General features: G+C 42.4%; 1 protein-coding gene across 1 annotated transcript in view; it reads left to right on the top strand.

The window, feature by feature from the left end:
- LOC124804948 (lactase-phlorizin hydrolase-like) overlaps positions 1 to 21,776 on the top strand; it is a 146,935-nt gene that overhangs the window by 56,480 nt on the left and 68,679 nt on the right. The window contains exons 4-5 of the mRNA XM_047265334.1: positions 269 to 363; positions 2,625 to 2,772. Of these exons, the coding sequence (XP_047121290.1) occupies positions 269 to 363; positions 2,625 to 2,772 (243 nt within the window). The remainder of the gene's footprint in view (positions 1 to 268; positions 364 to 2,624; positions 2,773 to 21,776) is intronic.

Below are 21,776 nucleotides of genomic sequence, written 5' to 3'. Positions count from 1 at the left end.
GCCCAGGTAGTAGCAACAGCTGTAAGAATTAAGGACGCAACATGACCCTATGCTTACAAATCAATGGAGGCCTTTTGCAGTCACTACTGTAAATGAAGTAATTATGTTGTGTTAACGTTGTTGTGTCTTGGTAGAAAAAGGGTTTTCATTGTCCCATCCAACCTCCTGGATTTGTCGATTTAAATAATTTTCGCCCTGTAGAGTCATGGGTTGGGTAAGTGTCGTCACTGCAAGAACGGTCATAAAACACTAGTGATTTTCATTGCAGGGCAAGTCGGCATAGCACTCAACTGCGAATGGCAACAGGCCAAGACCAATTCTACAGAAGACGTGGAGGCAGCCGAGCGAACGTTGCAGTTTAAAGTGAGTACTATTTACTGAGCACCCAATTTTCATCTTAGAGCAAAAATTTTTCCTGGCGGCGGTATCTAGCCGATGCTTTCCTGTTCACACAATATTGCGGTCGCTGTCAGTTTACTGTCGGAGAGTCAAAACTGTTACACCTTATCTTGAGAACAGAAATTTCTTGAAGTATTATACAGGATGATTAACAAAAGAATTTAGAAGCTGTACCAATTTATTCAAGGTTAATGGATAGTCAGTCTGAAGTTCTAACGCAAGGTGCATCGGGGCGTAGAGCCATAGTTTGTAGTAACCGTACAACTCTGGTGTTCGTGGAGTGAGCACTGAACACTGCAGGATATACAAGGAGATCCGTAACTATCAATACAGGAGGTAGATAACATCAAAACAAATATAATTCGATATGGAACATTTGGTTTCTGAAGTCAAGTTGTAATGTTAGGGAACATTTTGTCAAAAGTGCTGACGCAAGCTATTTTGTCGGTTTCACTGACTGGAAATGTATACTGACATTCACACTGCTCTTTGTAAGAATCGTTGGCTCTGAGGCCTGCTTGGAAACACACCTATTCATTCGTAAGTAACACCACCTTGTAACAACAATGGTGATGTGTTGATTGGACCATACATTCTTCCATTCCGCCTCAGGAGATACTGCATCATCGTGGAGCATATGCTGCCAGAATTTCTGGAGGATGCACCTCTGAATGTTATACAAAGATTCCGCCAGTACAATGGGGCACCAGTCCATTTCACCATTGATTAGAAGAATCATCTGACAGCCACGTTTGGGACTCGGTGTATCGGCCGAACTCGTTCAGTAGCCTGGCCACCCAGGTCACCTGACCTCCTGTGTCTGGATTTCTTCCCCTGGGGGAATATGGAGCAGTCGGTGCCTGAAACTGTTGCGGAAAAAGAAGAAGACATCGCCGTTAGAATTCGCTTCACTGCTGGAACCACTGCGGAGGTGAAGAAATCTTCGAACGGACAGGACAATCAATAGTTCGACGATATACTGCGTGCATACAGGCCAATGGTCGCGCATTCGAGCAGTTACTGCGAATGCCACTGCTGCAGTTAGCATGCTAACCAACCTTCGTGTACATTGTACCTAGCAACAGAAACAGATGTCAGGACCCAAATGTATTATAACTAAATATATTTGTTTTGATGTCCTCTACCTCCTCTATTAATTTGAACGAATAGTTTCGGAACACCCTGTGTAAGTTCTGCCAATTTTCTTGCGGTCCTGAGACGTCAGGGAGATGCGTCTTTTCAGCATGACAATGCTCATACATACACCTATCGTGTAACAGAAAGAACGTTTTGAAAAGTTATTCGACAACGAGCAGTCACCCAGATATAGATCGTTATCAATACCCTGTATTTGTGCTCTTTGCTTTCCAAAGAGAGCTACAAAATTAAGCGGATTACCGTTTTCTGTTTCGTTACAACGCTAGAGGAAAGAACCTACTGGGAAAAATAGTGGCTGGTGACAGGATATGGAGACAAAACATCAGTGTTCAATGGTGTGAGGTAATACAACCTAGAGGGAAAAACAACTTCTGTCGGCCAGAAGAAAAGCTACGGTTACTATTTTTGGGACATTAAGGGAGTCTTGTTTATTCATTTTTTAGAATACGCAAGGTTAACGAACTCTGAGGTCTACTCTGTAACAGTCAGAAAACTGAGAAGCGCCAATCAAAAAAAAGCGAAGCGACCTCTTCATTGCCAGTGTCATATTTATGCACTTCCACACTCTGCACGGCGGACAGAAGGATTTTTGAATCGTTTCATATGTGATATTTTTTAACATCTGCCCTATAGTCCACAGTTGACTCCAAGTGATTTCCACCTCTTCGGGAACTTGAAAAAGAGGCTTGGCACCCAGTTCTTCGACTCCAATAAGAAACTTCAAAATAGTGTCCCAGGCTGGCTGCAATTCACGCGGCAGAATTTTATGTTGAATGAATTTCACATCGAGTTAGAGACATGATAAATGCTTAACTATCAATGGTGATTATGTACAAAAGTAATGCAAAGGTATGGTTTAAATATTCTTGCAACAAATTTTCCTGAGATATTCCAGTATTTCATTTACAGCCCAACGGAGGCTATTTAGTGGTTAGCCATCATATGTAATTCGCAGAATGTAAGGAATATTTCGCAAAGGGGATGTTGTACAACATTCAATGATTTATATATTACACTCTCTTACGAAGATTTTGAGCATAATTCTTTGGATTTTTTTGTTTTCACAGATTGGTCTGTGGCTGCACGCCATTTACTCCGAGGAAGGAGATTACCCGAGGGTGGTCCGAGAGAGAGTCGACAGGAACAGCAAACTAGAAGGAAGAAAACGGTCGCGTCTGCCGCGTTTCACCCCGGAAGAAATTCGTTACTTCAGACGTACGTCTTTTATTACAGCATTTAAGTACCTCTAAAAGCGAACACATTCATTGTTTACCCCTTTTTTCCGTTTTTATTTTCAGTCGGTTTCGAAACTTCTTGCGGCTTCAACTTGAGGCACGTGGGCACAGTTGTCGAAGTGAAATACTCCCGCCAGTTTGCGCTGCTGCTGTATCACAGCATGTGCTAATTTATAGTCCACTTGCCAGTGAATTTTATTTCGACAACTGCGCCTAGCTGCTAGCAGTTCAGGTCATAAAAAGCTTCGAAATCAATTGCAAATGAAACAAACACAGCTGAGCTGAAAATTAATATAAAAATAAATTCTTAGCTAAAAAAATAATCTACAGCTGAGATACTCGTTATCCAGCGTCACCAGATTTATCATAGTCTTGAAGAAAACGATGTATTTAATAAGGTGGTCAATTATTATGAAAAACACAGTAGGGAAAGATACAAATAAAATGTCTTTCCTCACCTTCGTAATAAATGTTACTCGAAATTCTCTTCGAAGGCCCGTTGTTGAATCAACTGAACAAAAATACACCTTGAGATTGTTTACATTTCCTTGAGAGAACAAAAAGGATTCAGCAGTTGCCAAAATAAGAGAGCATGATGCGTATTCGACAAGAATTACATGGTTCTTAAGCACTTTTAGTCCAATGCAACTCTGATCGAACACAAAAGATGCGCAGCAGCAAAAGTTGCAAACGTGACTCAAAGCACTCGCAATTCAAAATTTGACCTTCAAGTAAAAATTCTAAGTGGGTCTTTCTATTTTTGGAAAGGCTGATCGAGACTGATTTACGTCTCTCTAGGTCAGTCAAATCAAAGGTCGGGGGAAGGTGAAGGCACAACACCGCAAATAGGACCGCTACAACGCAACAAACAGTAGGGCCCGGAGGTTCTCTAGTGGGTAGGCGAGGGCAAGTCCAATCACATTTGGCTTAGTAATAGTTGATTCATTTACTTGGTTCGGTGCGCATCTGGAGATCCGGTTCCCACATCTAGGAGGCGTGGAGAGGGCGTCGAATTCACTTTCTTAGGCGGCTATGCACTGTGATGTAGTCAGCTGCGGCTGCCAAGCTCAGTATGGCTCAGAAGCAGAGCGACTTTGAGTGATAGATATTCTCGGCCAGCGGCAGAGCTGCATCAAGTTCTGGACCTGTGGTCAGTCACTAATGTGCTGCTAACGAAGTGCGGTAGGAGACTGCTCCAGTCATGGCGGCCTTGGAGTTTGACTGGCAGCTCCTGCTCACGGTGAACACCCTCTTGATCGGCGGCTGAGAAAGTCTCAGTTCGAACCTTGGCACATTGATGCTGAGGCTGAACACCTCAAGGCAGGCGGTCCCATAGGATGGCGACAGGGATGGCTGTTCCCGCGGAGGCCTGATGAGAGACAATACCTTCTTAGCTTCACAGTGATACCCCACTTCCCCCTCTGTGAGCAATTCGACATCTCTTGCCAGTTGGATGTTCAATATTTATGCATTCCAGGGTCAATCATCTTTGTAAGTAGGCTCCCCAAGTGGCATGGTCCCCTTGCTGCAACACTACCAAAGTACCCAGGACTTCGGTAACACCATTAATCACCGAGCGAGTAGTCATGCCGACGTAATGACGCAGGTGTGATGGTGAAATGCTGTGCTAGTTGGTTACTGTAAGCAGCGTCATTATAGTGACGAGTGCTTGCTCCAGCCTGTAGCACTGCATTCCTCACCTCTCTTAAATTTACAGTCCTCCAAATTCCATTCTGTGACTGAACCGCTACTTTACTTTTCGTATTTTCATCGGGCTTGTAGTTTCCTATTTACATTGGTTGCACTGTTAAACTTGAACGGAGACATACTTGGAGTTTGAATGAAATTTTCACTCTGCAGAGGAGTGTGCGATGATATGAAACTTCCTGGCAAATTAAAACTGTGAGCCGGACCGAGACTCGAACTCGGGACCTTTGCATTTTGCGGGCAAGTGATCTTCCAACTGAGCTAACAAAGCACGACTCCCGCTCCTAAAGGCAAAGGTTCCGAGTTCGAGTTTTATACTTGGAACTTTTCAGTTGCTGTGCCTCTTCTTTGTGACTGCTGACATTGTCAGTATAGGCCTGCAGATGAAAGGATGTTAAGGGCGTAATTCGTGACTCTGTTGTGGTAGTAACAAACAGCTGCTATCAAGGCTAACAGTGTAGCTGATATAAAGGTGCAATTCGGAAAGTAATTTCTAATACGTCGCGGAATGGGAACGACATTGAAAATCCAATCAAGCTTTGCACAATATGTTGGACAGAGTCTATAGTATGTCTGTCGATGGCGTCATGTCGCTCTTTTCAGTTCTGAGCACGCAGTGAACACATAAAGGTGCCTAGAACTATAGTGAGACCCGCCAAGTACGGGTGCCTGTTGAGAGGTTTCACCTGATTTCATACAGCCCATGTACGTATCACGTATTTCCCTGTTCATGACAATTCTCCGCCGCACACTGCAGGACAAGGGAACGCCCTAGCAGCGTTTTCGATGGGAAGTGTTTGATAGCCACCGTACAACTAGGCTCCCTCTGATGTTCATCTTTGTCACATGAACCGCTGGCTTGAAGACAACAATTTGTCACCGACAACGAAAATTAGACCAGCGTAGAGGAGTGGCGGAAAGCACAGGCGGCTGCCTTCTATGACGAGGGTATTTAAAGTTGGTACAACGCTTCGACAGATGTCTAAGTCGGAGCGGCAGCTATGTAGAGAAATAGCTGGAAGGTGTAGCAAACTGTTACAAATGAAACACTTTAGATTTTCAGTGTGGTTTCCATTTCATGACCAATCGGACCTTCCTTTACAGATAGCCCAGGTATAAGTTCCTAACATAATGAGTCAGTGTTGATGCTCTCTGCGGGGTTGCCTTACGTATGTAAATAGCTGTTCCGTTGTAATTCGGTTATTCTGATTTGCTATCATTTGGACCACGGATGCAAGTCGTCTTGAGTCCAAGATGGAGTTTAGGTAGGTTGGGTTTTCAATGAGTAGACGGTAATGAAAAGTAGTTGTTCAGTATCGTAGCCATGGTCGAAATTTACGTTCGCTATCTTCGCACAACCGCGATGGCTTACCCCGCAACCTCAGAGCAAACAGAAGAGCACGTGCAGCTGTAGGTGGAATGTGTTCATTTTACTGGGCCTTACCTTCCCCCCTTACCACTTCCTTCCTCACCTTACTGGAAACTGCCAGCAACTGCGACAGAGCTTCTGGGGAGCACTTAAATGGACAAACTACCTCCATGTGCACCGCAATGGTATGTGCTGAAACGATTTAGCCTTGACTGTGGACATCATAGCAATCATCTGATAGGGACCTTAATACCACATAACACATTTCCCTGTATTACCCATAAGAATGTAAACGTTAGTTGACATCATTCAGTGTCTGATAAGGAACTTAGACAGTCCGGTTTTCCCTTCTGTGCGGCTTCTTGCCGCTCGAAGCCCTCAGTTCTTGCCTTCTGTCTCTGGCGCCAGGTACACTATGTGATCGAAAGTATCAGGACGCCTGGCTGAAAATGACTTACAAATTCGTGGCGCCCTCCATCGATAATACTGGAATTCAATACAGTGATGGTCCACCATTAGCCTTGATGACATCTTCCATTCTCGCAGGCATACGTTCAGTCAGGTGCTGGAAGGTTTCTTGGGGAATGGCAGCCCATTCTTCACGGAGTGCTGCACTGAAGAGAGGTATAGATGTCGGTAAGTGAGGCTTGGCACGAAGTCGGCGTTCCAAAACATCCCGAAGGTGTTCTATAGGATTCAGGTCAGAACCCTGTGGAGGCCAGTCCATTACAGGGATGTTATTGTCGTGTAACCACTCCGCCACAGGCCGTGCATTATGAACTGCGCTCGACTGTGTTGAAAGATGCAGTCGCCATCCCCGAATTGCTCTTCAACAGTGGGAAGCGAAAAGGTGCTTAAAATATCAATGTAGACCTGTGCTGCGATAGTGCCACGCAAAACAACAAGCGGTGCAAGCCCCCTCCATGAAAAACACGACCACACCATAACACCACCGCCTCCGAATTTTACTGTTGGCACTACACACGCTGGCAGATCACGTTCACCGGGCATTCGTCATACCCACACCCTACCATCGGATCGCCGCATTGTGAACCGTGATTCGTCAGTCCATACAATGTTTTTCCACTGTTCAATTGTTCAATGTTTACGCACTTTACACCAAGCGAGGCGTCCTTTGGCATTTACTGGCGTGATGTGTGGCTTATGAGCAGCCGCTTGATCATGAAATCTAAGTTTTCTCACATCCCTCCTAACTATCATAGTACTTGCAGTGGATCCTTATGTAGTTTGGAATTCCTTTGTGATGGTCTGGATAGATGTCTGCCTACTACACATTACGACCCTCTTCAACTGTCGGCGGTCTCTGTCAGTCAACAGACGAGGTCGGGCTGTACGCTTTTGTGCTGTACCTGTCACTTCACGTTTCCACTTCACTATCACATCGGAAACATTGGAGCTTTGGATGTTTAGGAATGTGGGAATCTCGAGTAAAGACATATGACACAAGTGACACCAAATCGCCTGATCACGTTCGAAGTCTGGGACTTCCGCAAAGTGCTTCATTCTGCTCTCTCACGATGTCTAATATCTACTGATGTCGCTGATATGGAGTACCTGGCAAAAGGTGGCAGCACAATGCACCTAATATGAAAAATGTATGTTTTTTGGGGTGTCCGGATGCTTTTGATCACATAGTGTACAGCCTCAACTTTTCGCAAAAGTGCAGAAGGCTGACTCATTTCCCCAGGAGGTGGTTTTATAAACTGAAAGCATAATTCATCTTCCACCCACAGACAACCTCGAAGAGCGTCAATCCTGTACTCTGATGCACCTTTGAGTTTAATCTGTTACTAGATATTGTAGCTGAGCATCCCAGTCACTAAAGTAATTATTCACATAGTAACTTAACACTTTACCTACGGCCTTGTGCACTCACTTTGTTCTCGCATTAGCTTGTAGATACAGTGCTCTTGTCTGTCACTTCCGAATCTGCAGGAGCTAGTATAGCTGCTTCGTCAGATCGAATATAAAATTAGTATGTCCATCAGTTAGCATGGTTTCCGGCACCCTAATCTTCAAGATTCAGTGTTTAACCATTGGTTGCATTATTGCCTCTACTTGTGATTTGGTACGGCAACTGTAGATACATAGAAAGAAGGATGGTTAACAATGCATAAATTGTGTTAATCCACTGCTGGTGTTTGCACAAAGCACTCAAGAATATCCATACCAATAGTTCAGAACTGTTGGCTAGCCTCTGGTAATTTCTTCAATGGTACTGCTGCACTTTTTGTGTACAAGGGAGACTGTTCTCTATATCGTTCCACATGCCTCTTGCGTGTCCACCAACTGCGAGATATCATTCCTTAGTTTGAGGAACTCCATGTCCTGGCAAGATACACTCATTGGCCTGTGTCAGTATCTTGTGTTAATTTGCTGGTATGACTAAATGTCATCGACTCTTGGTTTTTGTATACAATACCCCATCATCAGCATGAAACTATGCTGGTATTGTGGACTGCTGAGAGTCTGAGCCAGCACCCTGCACCTATCGCCATTTGTATACGGTAATAAAAACATGCTCCATCATGCACAATTTGCGAGTGAGGCCTTCGGTGTTACTGTGAATATTCTCAGAGCAGTGTATTACTTCAAAATCAAATTCACTACGCTTTATTGGCCACTGGGTCAAGCAGTTAGTCAGATTCTTCAGATTCATAAGCCATTTTATTGTGGCGTGATCCGTTACTACTTTGAAGCGTCTGTTATGCGTGTAGCAACGGAAATATGTTAACACAGTACTTATCGAATAAATAGAAATTTCTGTTCGATCTCTGTACTACTTTAATACTATATTCACTCATGTTGCTGCTCTTTGCCTGCACCAAGCTACTGCCTGATTACCTAACTCTGTTTCAATGCACTCTTTACCGTGCCTGATACAGAAGTTTTTCAGTACAGTACCCAACTGCCTGCACTGTGTTTTAACTAAACGCAACAGGGCCATAGCAGTCCTTTTAGAACTCATTTGAACACCAATAACATATCATTGTCGCTTTCCTCACATCAAGAAGAATATTCACCGGTAGGCAAAACTGTCTGATACTGCACTGCCTTACACTTTGTACATTGACAATACAATTATGAACGCAAGTACCCCCTCATTCAAGCCACGCTTACAAAACAATGTAAATATAATAATCATAAAATGTAGCAAATTCTGTTTACTCTATGGTAGTGGGTATTTATCACCTTGATTTTGTACTCAAGTGTACGTGAAATGTGAATAAGACTCCTCAAACCTAAAATTTACTCCATAAAAAATTTGTAAATGAATGTCTTGTATTCCTATCGTGATAGCCAAACAACAAAATGTTAAGGACACTTGTCTGTAAACTACATAGTTTATGAATATATGGTAGAATTCATACAGTGTTAGAGATTAATAACATGAATTTAACTAGAAATTTGTGCAGTTCAATGGTACAAAGCCAACTGCAAGTTTAACTAGATAATGTCTGCACTCCAACATGTGAACATATTTCTTACTGTTAAAGTGCTCTGTATTTCACAATCAAACTTCACTGAATTTCTTTTCTTTACTCAGTGGATCCTATTCCTTCAAAATGGTTAAATATGCTACTGAAACTGTCCTCATGAGAATTATAACGTTCATATCGTAGCAAACACTAGCAACCAAAGATGAACTGAGATTCTACCACCTCTAGCTGTAGAACATCTTTGCCACCGGACGCTGTGTGGGCTATTGCTGACCACCCTGCCATTATGACATTCCTAGTTCAAATTACGAAACTTAAGCTGAAAACTAATACATTCGAACTCCACTCCAGATGACGGTTTAATGAACACCGACTAGCTGGAATAATCCAGTGTATATTTCAGGATTGATTTAGATGATATAGCTTTGTAAACACAAAAGTTATGTTTTAGTAATGAGCACTCACATTATTAATGTATTTGGAGAGGTGAAGTGCACATTTATTGAAAACTTAACTTTCCACAAACAAAATGCTTACTATGCCGTCAAAACGATGAAGCAGTTCCAGCTTGTCTGTAAATGTTTCCCATCAAAACATTGTCCATGCATCATTTCACAGTTGATACACAAGTCTTCCTCTATACTGACAAATGAAACTAGCCTTGACAGTTCTTGTCATTACACTATTCTACTCGTACACACACATCTGCAATAAGAGTCCAAGCAGTTAATAATCTTCTTCAAACTTGTAGTAGCTGCTGACTGCTATTAAAAACCCCTGACCTCTTCTGTTCTTCTCGTTATTCTTCAAAATCTTCTTCTTCATCAAACGAACTCTTCTTCTTTCATCTGTCAGTCCTTTTTCTTCCTTTTTGGTCCACCTCCACTGTCTTTGAACAATTTATATGTGTAATGCTTTGACTGCAAGATCACTGGCATGTTCTACCATGACACAATTAGTGTCTCTGACAAGAATCTTCTTTATAATGACATCTTCTTTCTGTTGCAATACTTCCTCATATACGGTTCTCATGGGGTCACAGTCTTAACATTATTTTAAAATACTTTTCTTTAATACGTTAAAGACGGTACCTGTGCTAACAAACTTCTGTCATCCTCACTCCCTAGCATCAACTGTCTCTTGCCTAACTCGATTACAAAATACAGAAATCAGTTTTGACGTAAGAGATACATAAGTCAAAAAATTTATATTTCATAAATTTACAAGGAGAGAATCCATTTACAAATAAAGCTTCATTTAACAGAATACATTAATAACGTTTTATGTTTGTATGAACAAAAATTGGTTTATAAATATGCAAAGGTTTTACATTGGCTATGAGGACAATTAGCAAGACACAGACGTCTTTAATGTACAGAGATTCTGTAAGACATAAATCTTCAACACAATGTGATACAGTGAATCAGGCTTAGCATCTCTTTCTCCATGGTACAGGAATTCTTCTCTGCTTTAATCATACAATGTAAATCTTCTCTGCTTTGTTTAGTTGCCTTGAAGCATAGGTTGTTGGACACTATGCTCTGCTTACTTCTTGATTTAGTATGCATCCCAAGGCATAACTGCTAGCATCACATGACAACAAGAACTGCTTTTGGTGACCAAACGCTTCTTTGCTCCAGCATTACTTTACCCACTTCTTCAGCAGCTATGCGAGGTCTCACATTGCTTCTGCAAATTTTTGGCACAAATTCCTTGTTTCAGATAAACCTAAGTAGACCGCAACTCTATTTATGTATTAGGAGTAGGGTTCCGTTTGCAAAAGTATTCTGGCCAAAAAAGTGGCCTAAATAGAGAACTTTTTTAAAGAAACAATAGCATTTGTAAAAGAATAAAGTCTTCCATCTTCAACTAGAGGTGATGTGGAACTTAGTATTTTTTTACACCAGAAGTTAATTATTAGTGGAAATCTGTGCTGCTTTTTTGAAGTTGCTGGAAATGCTCTGAGAGAGTTAACTACTCTGCATATTCCTCTAAAAAATTTTCCATTTAACCCCTATCACTTTCTCATCTTTGTGACACATTCTTCTGCAGTGTGGCGAAAGTGGTAAACTACCCCAGCTTAGAGTACTCGATAGTGGACCCACCAACTTTCTCCCATCCAGCACCTTTAAGTTTGCTACCACTGCCCCTGTTGAGAACTTTACTGCCACTGAACCAAAATTATTGAAGTTCACGAGCACTGGTCGACTGTCGCCAGCCTGTTGCTAATATGAAGCACTTTTATTTTGAATCAGCGGTCTTCTGATTGGTTTGATGCAGCCCGCTATGAATTCCTCTCTTGTGCCAACCTCTTCATCTCAGACCAGCACTTGCGTACATTCACAGAAATTTCTTCCACAAATTAAGGCCTACGTTTCATACTAGCAGACTTTAGTTGGAAAGGAATGCCCTTTCTACCAGTGCTAGTCTACTTTTTATGTCCTCCACGTCACTCCATCTTTGGTTATTTTGCTGTCTAGGAGCAGAATTTCTTAACTTCATCTACTTCGTGATCACCAATCCTGATTTAAGTTGCTTGCTGTTCTCACTTCTGCTGTTTCTCATTATTTTCGTCTTTCTTCGATTTACTCTCAGTCCATAGTCTGTACTCAAGATACAGTTCACTCCATTCAGAAGATCCTGTAAGTCTTCTTCACTTTCACTGAGGATAGCAATGTCATCAGCTAATCTTATCATTGCTATCCATTCATCTTGAATTGTAACGCCGTTCTTGAACACTTCTTTTACTTCTGACATTGCTTCTATGATGCATAGGTTGAACGCTGTACCTTTCCTAAAATCAAACAGTCATCTTACTTTCCTAAAGTCAAACAGTCATCTTACACACCCTTAAATTTCCTTGCCATTCTTATGTATGTTATTCTTGTTAGGAGCTGTTAAGCTAACTGTGCGCTAATTCTCGCACATATCGCCTCTTGCAGTCTTCAGAATTGTGAGGATGATGTTTTTCCTATAGTCAGATGGTATATCGTAAGACTCGTACAAGAACACACCAACGTGAACAGTCGTTTCGTTGCAATCTCCTCAATGATTTCAGAAATTCTGTGGAATGTTATCTATCCCTTCTGCCTTATTCAAGCTTAAATCTTCCAAAGCACTTTCCAATTCTGATTCTAATACTGCATCCCCTACTTCTTTCATATCCTCTCCTGTTTCTTCTTCTACCACGTCATCAGACAAGTCTTTCCTATGATACAGGCCTTCCCCTCTCTCCTCCTTATTTAACAGCGGAATTCCCGTTTCACTCTTTGTGTTACCACCCTTACTTTTAATTTTGCCGAAGGTTGTTTCGACTTTTCTATATGCTAACTCAGTCCTTCCGACAATCATATCTTTTTCGATTTCTTCACATTTTTCACGCAGCCATTTCGCCTTAGCTTCCCTGCACTTCCTATTTATTTCATACCTCAGCGACTTGTATTTCCATATTCCTGAATTTCCAAGAACGTTTTTGTACTTTCTGGTTTCATTGATCGACTGAAGTATTACTTCTGTTACCCATGGTTTCTTCGCAGTTACTTTCTTTGTACCTATGTTTTTCTTTCTAACTTCTGTGATTGCGCTTTTTAGGGATGTCCATTCCTCTTCAACTGTACTGCCTACGGAGCTATTCCTTACTGTTGGATCTATAACCTTAGAGAACTTCAAGCGTATTTCGTCATCCTTAGTACTTCTGTATCCCATTTCTTAGTGTATTGATTCTTCCTGACTAATCTCTTACACTTCAACCTACTCTTCATCACTGCTATATTGTGATCTGAGTGCATATCTGCTCCTGGATACACCTCACAATGCAGTATCTGATTTCGGAATCTCTGTCTGACCATGATGTAATCTAACTGAAATCTTCATGTATCACCCGGTGTTTTCCAGGCACCTCTTCCTTTTGTGATTCTTGAACAGAGTATTTTCTGTTAATAGCTGAAATTTAATACAGAACTCAATCAGTCTTAGTACTTTGTCATTCCTTGTCCCAAGCCCATATTCTCCTGTAACCTTTTTTTCTACTCCTTCCCCTACAACTGCATTCCAGACCCCCATGACTATTAGATTTTCATCTTTCTCTATGTTCTGTGTTACCCTTTCAATATGCTCATATACTTTCTCTATCTCTTTATCTTCAATTAGGGACGTCGGCATGTGTACCCGAACTCTCTTTCTCGGTGTTTGTTTGCTGTCGATTCTGATAAAAACAACCCTGTCATTGAACTGTTCACACTCTTTGCCCACATTGCTATTCATAACGAATCCTACTCCGGCTATACTGTTTTCTGCTGCTATTGATATTACCCTATACTCATCTGACCAGAAATCCCTGTCTTCTTTCCAGTTCACATAAGTGACCCGTATTTTATCTAGATTGAGCCTTTTCATTTCCCTTTTCAGGTTTTCTAGCTTCCCTACCATATTCAAGCTTCTGACATTCCATGCCCCGACTAGTAGAGCGTTATCCTTTCGTTGATTATTCAATCTTTTTCTCATGTTCACCTTCTTTTGGCAGTCCTCTCCCGGAAATTCGAATGGGGGACTATTCCGGAATCTTTTGCCAATGGAGAGATCATCATGGCCCCTTTTCAATTAGAGCCCACATGTCCTGTGAATACACGTTATGTGTCTTTAATGCAGTGATTTCCATTGCCTTCTGCAACCTCATGCCGTTGACCATTGCTGATTCTTCCGCCTTTAGGGGCAGTTTCCCACCCTAAGGACAAGAGAGTGCCCTCCCTGACAAGGCCGTTGGCAGAATGAGGGAACTTCTTATGCCGGAACTCCTCGGCCGCCAATGCTGATTATTAATCAAAATTTAAGCGGTGGCGTGTTTAGAACCCAGGACCGAGGACGTTTTGATTACTAATAAAAGAAAGGGCTAACCCTAGCCCACAGGTGCACCTTCAGGAAATTTTAATCCTACGTGGACGAATGAACCCTATCACCTACTAGGCAACTCAGTCGACAATGAGGTTGGTCAACATTTCTTATTTCAAGTACATTCTGACTTGCCACGGGTACCTGCGAGCCCATATCCAGTAAAACTTACATACTCTTCCTCCTACAGAGGCGCACATACAAGTTCTCCACTGGTTACACATTTTTACTTACATTTACTGGTAAGGCTACACAGTGGTCGCAACGCTCTTGCTTCTGTTTAGCCATGTCGTGCGAATCCCACCCAGCGTCCATCTACCCTGCGCATGCGGAAACCTATGTGTATATTCCCTTTGGAGTTTCCAGCCCATTTATACTTCCCACGCTATGATCCCTCGATTTCCTGCAGCTGCGCAAACTGTGAATAACAATCAACACTTACTAACCATTCAGATTATCATGTTACGATACGTAGGCGATGTATTTATGCTATACAGTAGTTCAGATAATGACTGTGACTAGTTTGTACATCGTCTGAACTCACTGCAGGATAAAATTTAATTTTCAGTGGAACACAGTGTGGATAATTTCTTACCGTATTTGGACCCAGGTGTAATTATGGGAGGCGCTACTTTCTCTTTTGATGTTTTTCGGAAGCCTACTGCTACCAGCACGATGATCCATCAATCCTCTAATCATCCCATGAAGTACCAAACGACACGGTGACACCGTTAACATAGCATACCGCTTATAAAGGAAGACTTTCAACAAGAATACGGCACTGTTCAGAATACAGTGGCCTCGAATTGTGCCGATAACGATGTTGTGGGGAAATCACTAAGGAAATTCTCAGTAAGAAAAGGTCCTCTCGCTCTGTCCATTCGGCGATCACTATTGGTTCGAGCAAAACGTTCCTTCCATATGATCAAAATAGTATCAGAAAAATTTATCACAGATTTTTATTTGGTTAATGTTTCGGAATATGTTGACAGAAAGAAAAAAAGAAAAATATCCCCAGCATTCCTTATTATAAGGAATGTTGGCAGTAGATACAGGGATAATGAAAAGGCCGGATACATTAACTATAACAGCTCTGGGTCTCACAAAATTGCCTGATCAAAATAGTATCAGAAAAATTTATCACAGATTTTTATTTGGGTAATTTTCGGAATATGTTGGCAGAAAGAAAAAAATAAAAATATCCCCAGCATTCTTTATTATAAGAAATGTTGGCAGTAGATACAGGGATAATGAAAAGGTCGAATACATTAACTATAACAGCTCTGAGTCTCACAGAATTGCCTGAAATGGCAGCCCCCACAAATCTATAGGTCAGGTAAGCCGCAATTTTAATATACGGTTTACAGAGCAAGTAAACGTCGTATGTTTTAGAATAAATACATATCATGAAGACATTAAGGCAAGCCCCAGTTCAGCTTTGAAAATCAGTTTAAAAGAGACACTACGATATCTTATCTAATTCTGATTATCTGAATTGCCGGCGGTAGTTGCTAAGTTGATTTTCACGTTAATTTAGCAGCTGTATGATATTCAAATACCACTCCTTTGGTAATTTTGTAATATTGAGGTACTGATGTAAAGCAGATTATATTTTATTTTTCATTTTATATCTACAACGAACTACCGAGTTTTGAAATTTATGTAATTTCATTTCCAGCTTTCAGTTGTTTTCCTAGTTATGTTTTCCTCCTTGCAGCTGTTCGTGTGTTCACTTTGTTTTCCTCTTTGGCACCGTGACCTTCCGCTTCCCAGTGTATTGCTAGCCTCCAAGGGCTGATTACACGTCATCAGCCTGTTAATAAGACGGCGGAAGTGTGCACATCACGCGAGATTTTAAGTTTTACTTATAATGGTTTCATACATTTGGTGTCATATATCCCACATGGTGTCATCTGGTAAGCTATTTTTCAGATTTTTTCCATTCATGACGTTTCGCTTCCATACTGTAGCATTATTTCTTGGATGAAATTCCCCTTGTACTTATAGTACTTACCCTAGACATTAGTTAATTGTTAGGCATTTTGTCCCCGTTCACAGTAGCGTCCCATTCATTATTTGTTTCCCCCGCGGTTTTTCCTAGGCCTGGCTCATTCAGCAGTCAAGACTTGTGCATTTTGACAAGTATCTTTTGGGAGCACTCAGTTTTATTATGAAAACTCACAGTGTGGTTTGACTCTTAACGTGAATAACTTCCCCACAGCTGGGACTCGGTGTCCGTCTACATTACGGAAACATAACCATTGTGAGTACTTGTTGTTTTTTGTTAAATACAAGGCTGTGGTTTTGTATTCTAGTATTTAAAAAATCTTACACAGTGATTTGTATTCTTGACAGATAAACCTGAAGATGCGTCCATATTGACGTTAAACCGATAGTTGTGAATAAAGCACCTTCGCGCACTAAGCGGCTTTTGGATACACCTCATCATTCCTGACTTTTTAATTGTTAAAATTTTTATAATAATTTGAATGGTTATTGAGTAGTGAGTGTTGTTACTGTTATTTACAATGTCTCTGTGCTGTGATTGCTCCCCCTAGAAAGCGTTTTGTATGCGAAAAATATGTCCAAACTGTCCACACTTACAGCATGTGACTTCAGTATTAAAGACCATCCTACTTCCTCTAGGGCTCCGTCAGTTCCTCTCAGAATCTTTGCAGTTACCAAGCCCCATTTAATGACTTCAGAAACTCTGATCATACCTTACGGAGAACTTCAGCTGGCAAACAACGCAGGAATGCGTCCAGCATCCTTTCTTCTGCCTCTAGCATTGTCATAGCTGTAAGTTCATACAGGGGTTGGGCAAAAATATGCATGCTTCAGTATTAATGTAGGTGTTAGCCAAATCTACAGATTGTGCTGTTGTATATGATGACGAACGGCACATGTGCAAAGTCTTCAATATGTCATAAGTGTCAGTCGTGATCAGAACTGCGTTCTGTGTAAGTTATGAGAGCATTATGTCAGAGACAAGTTAACTGGAACGTTGGCAAATTGTTGGTGTTCGTATGATGGATGTTCCCGTAATTAAGAAAGCAGAAACGCATCATTTTCAAAGAGACACCATATCGAAAATTTTTCCTAAATGAAGCAAAGGCGGAAACACATCAGCCGTTAAGCCACAACACGAACAAAAGTGTGTGTTGAATGGTTTTGACGGATGGTCACTGAAGAGGACTGTGACGAAAAATATTGGACGACAGCTGAAAAAGTCGCTACAGTACTCGAAGTCGTACCAGCGGAACCCTGTTGGGAAACTGAAGTCTTCTACATGAAAGACTGCTCGCAAGAGACACGCCAAGTACACAAAAAATCAGTGCGAATGCTCACGGGCTCTTCTAACTCACGGGACACAGTAACAGAAATTTTTAAATAATCTCAACTGCCAAGAACGCTCACAAAGTGCCCTAATACCTAACGCCAATACCATCCACAAACTATGCACATGTCGTTTCCCTGGACCAAATGTGTTTGTGACACCCAATCTTGGCAGGTGAAATAAACGCATAAATACGTAAATTAATATTTCTCAAACTGGTAACAATTCATTCACAGGCACAACTGTCCTGATACATGGCACGCAATTCTCGTGAATGCAACGGGAAGTAACCTTAAATACGGGTACAACTGAAAATAAACTCGAAAACTCACTTCGTAGCGATTTGTTTATTTGTTGATTTATTTGATTTTCATTCTGTTCGCAATTCAAAAAATGTTCAAATGTGTGTGAAATCTTACGGGACTTAACTGCTAAGGTCATCAGTCCCTAAGCTTACACACTACTTAACCTAAATCATCCTAAGGACAAACAGACACACACCCATGCCCGAGGGAGAACTCGAACCTCCACCGGAACCAGCCGCACAGTCCATGACTGCAGCACCTCAGACCGCTCAGCTAATCCCGCTCGGCTGTTCGCAATTATGGGGGGTGGAATGTCTCAGATATTGTCACTCTCTGGAGCTCCTATGTTTCCAAGCAGATCCCGCAGATCCCAGCAGATCACGCTACAGGGTGACAGGATAGTACACAAAGCGAGTTGGACCGAGGTCGCCGACGCATTACAGACCCAGGTGAAGACAAATATGTGGCCTTCTCTGTGTTGCGGCGTCGTATGGATACCGTCATAACACTGCGAGATGGTGTCGGAAGAGGCACTGGAGTCGCTGTGTGCGATCATACTGCAATGAACAGGTTACGGGAAAGGACCTTATGACCCAGACGACCTATTTGAGCAACCCGCTTGACACTACAACATATTGCAGCTCACCTTCAGCTCTGCCGCTTCTGCGTGAACTGGCAACTTTGTCACTGGCGAAACGTATTATTCACAGATGAGTCCAGATACCCCCTGACGCAAGATGATGGACGTTTCCGTGTACGGAAACTCGTGGTGAGAGGTACCCACCAAATTTTTCCAGGAAATCGACAGATTTCCAATGTTCTGTGATGTGGTGCGTTGGTTTCCTTGTTCAGAACAACAAGGATCTTGTCTTCTTCCATGGTCGCCAACCCCTGCGACTTCAGTGGTGTCAAGCTCATTGGGGGTGGACGTCTGTTGTGTTTTCTGATGAAAGCTGGTTTTGCCTCGGTGCCAGTGATCGCCGTGTGTTGGTTAGAACGAGGACTGTTGAGGGCCTGGAACCAACCTGTCGGTGTGCTAGACACATTGGACCTACACATGGTGATATCGTCCGAGGTGTAGTTGGGGTATGACAGCAAGAGCCCTCTCGTGGTCATCCCACGCACCCTGCTTGCAAATTTGTGCGTCAGTCTAGTGATCTGACCTTTGTGCTCTCATTCAAGAACTGTATTCCAGGGGGGAGGGGGGGCGTGTTTTCCAACAGGACAACGCTCGCACCGCTGTTGTATCTTAGTATGCCCTGTAGGGTTTCAACATGCTGTTTTGGCTTGCTCGATAACTAGGTCTCCAGCCGAGCACATATGGAACATCATCCGACGACAACTCCGGCTTTAGCCGTTCCTGTATTGACAAGAGACATGGAATCCATCCCACTAATTGACATCCGGCACCTCTAAAACACAATGTATGCACGTTTGCAAGCTTTCATTAAACATTCTGGCGGTTACGACGCTTATTAATGTACCAGCGGTTCGCATTTGCAATGGCTTTTCTCGCGCTGATATTAACCTATGATCTTGCAGTCTTAACCACTTAAATATGTTACCAATACAAATGTATTCCCGCAACTTCATTACTCTGCATTAATTACTTTTTGGTACTGTGATTTTTCCAAACATTATAGATGCCAGACAGTGATAAACGCTGACGGGGGGCATAAAGCTACTGAGGCTCTGAAAGTCGACTGAGAAGCAACCAGGATGACGGAATGAATGATTGTTTCCACTTTCTTTTCGTCATCTGTCTGTCATTTCAGTTCTTTTTATGTAAACAATCGAGGATATAATGTTGTTTCGTAGTGCAGTTAATTTGTTAAAGATAAAGATTTGATTTGGTAACATACACAGTCCATAATTATTGCTGAATGGTGTACGGTAGACGCCCAAAGTCACGTTCCTTAATTCTTTTGAGCAGTGTATCTTCCTTATAACGTCACGTACTCGCAACGCCACCAGGAGGTATTCACTGTCGCGGTGGTGGGCTGTCGTCATAATGTTTTGGCTGCTCGGTGTATATGAATGCACACAATCAGCAGATAGAAACTGACGTGAGCCGTCACGAAGCAGCTGAAATGCGCCATCAACAAAGATTATCTATTTGTTTAGACTCGTGTTGTTGATGACTGTTGGTCTCGTGGTTTACCACCAAGGCACAACGGATGAACTACAGTGGTTCCTTTCAGGTCTGCTAGGAGGTTTGCGTTCATCAGAGCGACGTGACATTTCCACTTGCACGATGCAGCTTCTCCTGATTTCAGTGTTGGTGGCGTCGGCTTCGCAGTAGTCTGCCGAGAACACAGTAGGCGTTGATTGTTACGGAGAGGTTAACCCACCCCCTCCACCTTAACCTCTTACGATGTACGGAATCTCGGAACGAAATACAAGGAATCTTCGAGCCCGTTTCGTGGAAGGCTGGGAGACCGTACACGACACTGCAGACATACGTTACATATTTATTGCCTGACAAAAGACGTGAAGCATTCTTAAGGTGAGGAGGAAACGAATTGGAGCTTCGCATTTTAAGAGTGTAGACGAGGCTATTTCAGTGATTACAGAATCAGGTCAGATTTACAAAGAACCTGGAATATGTGAGTCCACATAAAAGTATGACGTTTCACGCTCCCCTCTCTCTCACCTAGATGCGTGCACTGATTCAGTTGTGAAGCGTGTCGAAAATCTGTTGTATCGTCTCCTGAGGAAATCTGGCCCATAACTGTTGTAACTGACTTCGATATCCCGCATACTAGGACCGAGGTGACATCCGAATTCTGTTATATCTGGGGATCTTGCTGGCCAAAGGAGTACCTTAACTTCACTAAGACTGTTCATACAGACAAGTGCCATCAGTAGATAGCGTTACCCTGTTACAAAATGGCACCACGAAACTGTCATATGTGAGGTCGCAGGATGTCCGTGACGTATCGTTGTCCCGTCACAGTTCTACATCTACATCTACATCTACATCCATACTCCGCAAGCCACCTGACGGTGTGTGGCGGAGGGTACCTTGAGTACCTCTATCGGTTCTCCCTTCTATTCCAGTCTCGTATTGCTTGTGGAAAGAAGGATTTCCGGTATGCTTCTGTGTGGGCTCTAATCTCTCTGATTTTATCCTCATGGTCTCTTCGCGAGATATACGTAGGAGGGAGCAATATACTGCTTGACTCCTCGGTGAAGGTATGTTCTCGAAACTTTATCAAAAGCCCGTACCGAGCTACTGAGCGTCTCTCCTGCAAAGTCTTCCACTGGAGTTTATCTATCATCTCCGTAACGCTTTCGCAATTACTAAATGATCCTGTAATGAAGCGCGCTGCTCTCCGTTGGATCTTCTCTATCTCTTCTACCAACCCTATCTGGTACGGATCCCACACTGCTGAGCAGTATTCAAGCAGTCGACGAACAAGCGTACTGTAACCTACTTCCTTTGTTTTCGGATTGCATTTCCCTAGGATTCTTCCAATGAATCTCAGTCTGGCATCTGCTTTACCGACGATCAACTTTATATGATCATTCCATTTTAGATCACTCCTAATGCGTATTCCCAGATAATTTATTGAATTAACTGCTTCCAGTTGCTGACCTGCTATTTTGTAGCTAAATGATAAGGGATCTATCTTTCTATGTATTCGCAGCACATTACACTTGTCTACATTGAGATTCAATTGCCATTCCCTGCACCATGCGTCAATTCGCTGCAGATCCTCCTGCATTTCAGTACAATTTTCCATTGTTACAACCTCTCGATACACCACAGCATCATCTGCAAAAAGCCTCAGTGAACTTCCGATGTCATCCATAAGGTCATTTGTGTATATTGTGAACAGCAACGGTCCTATGACACTCCCCTGCGGCACACCTGAAATCACTCTTACTTCGGAAGACTTCTCTCCGTTGAGAATG

The sequence above is a fragment of the Schistocerca piceifrons genome, chromosome 7 (assembly GCF_021461385.2).
Source record: "Schistocerca piceifrons isolate TAMUIC-IGC-003096 chromosome 7, iqSchPice1.1, whole genome shotgun sequence".
Classification (NCBI taxonomy): domain Eukaryota; kingdom Metazoa; phylum Arthropoda; class Insecta; order Orthoptera; family Acrididae; genus Schistocerca; species Schistocerca piceifrons.
The sequence above is the reverse complement of the archived record's forward strand: the minus strand, read 5'-3'. Positions and strand labels throughout refer to the sequence as shown.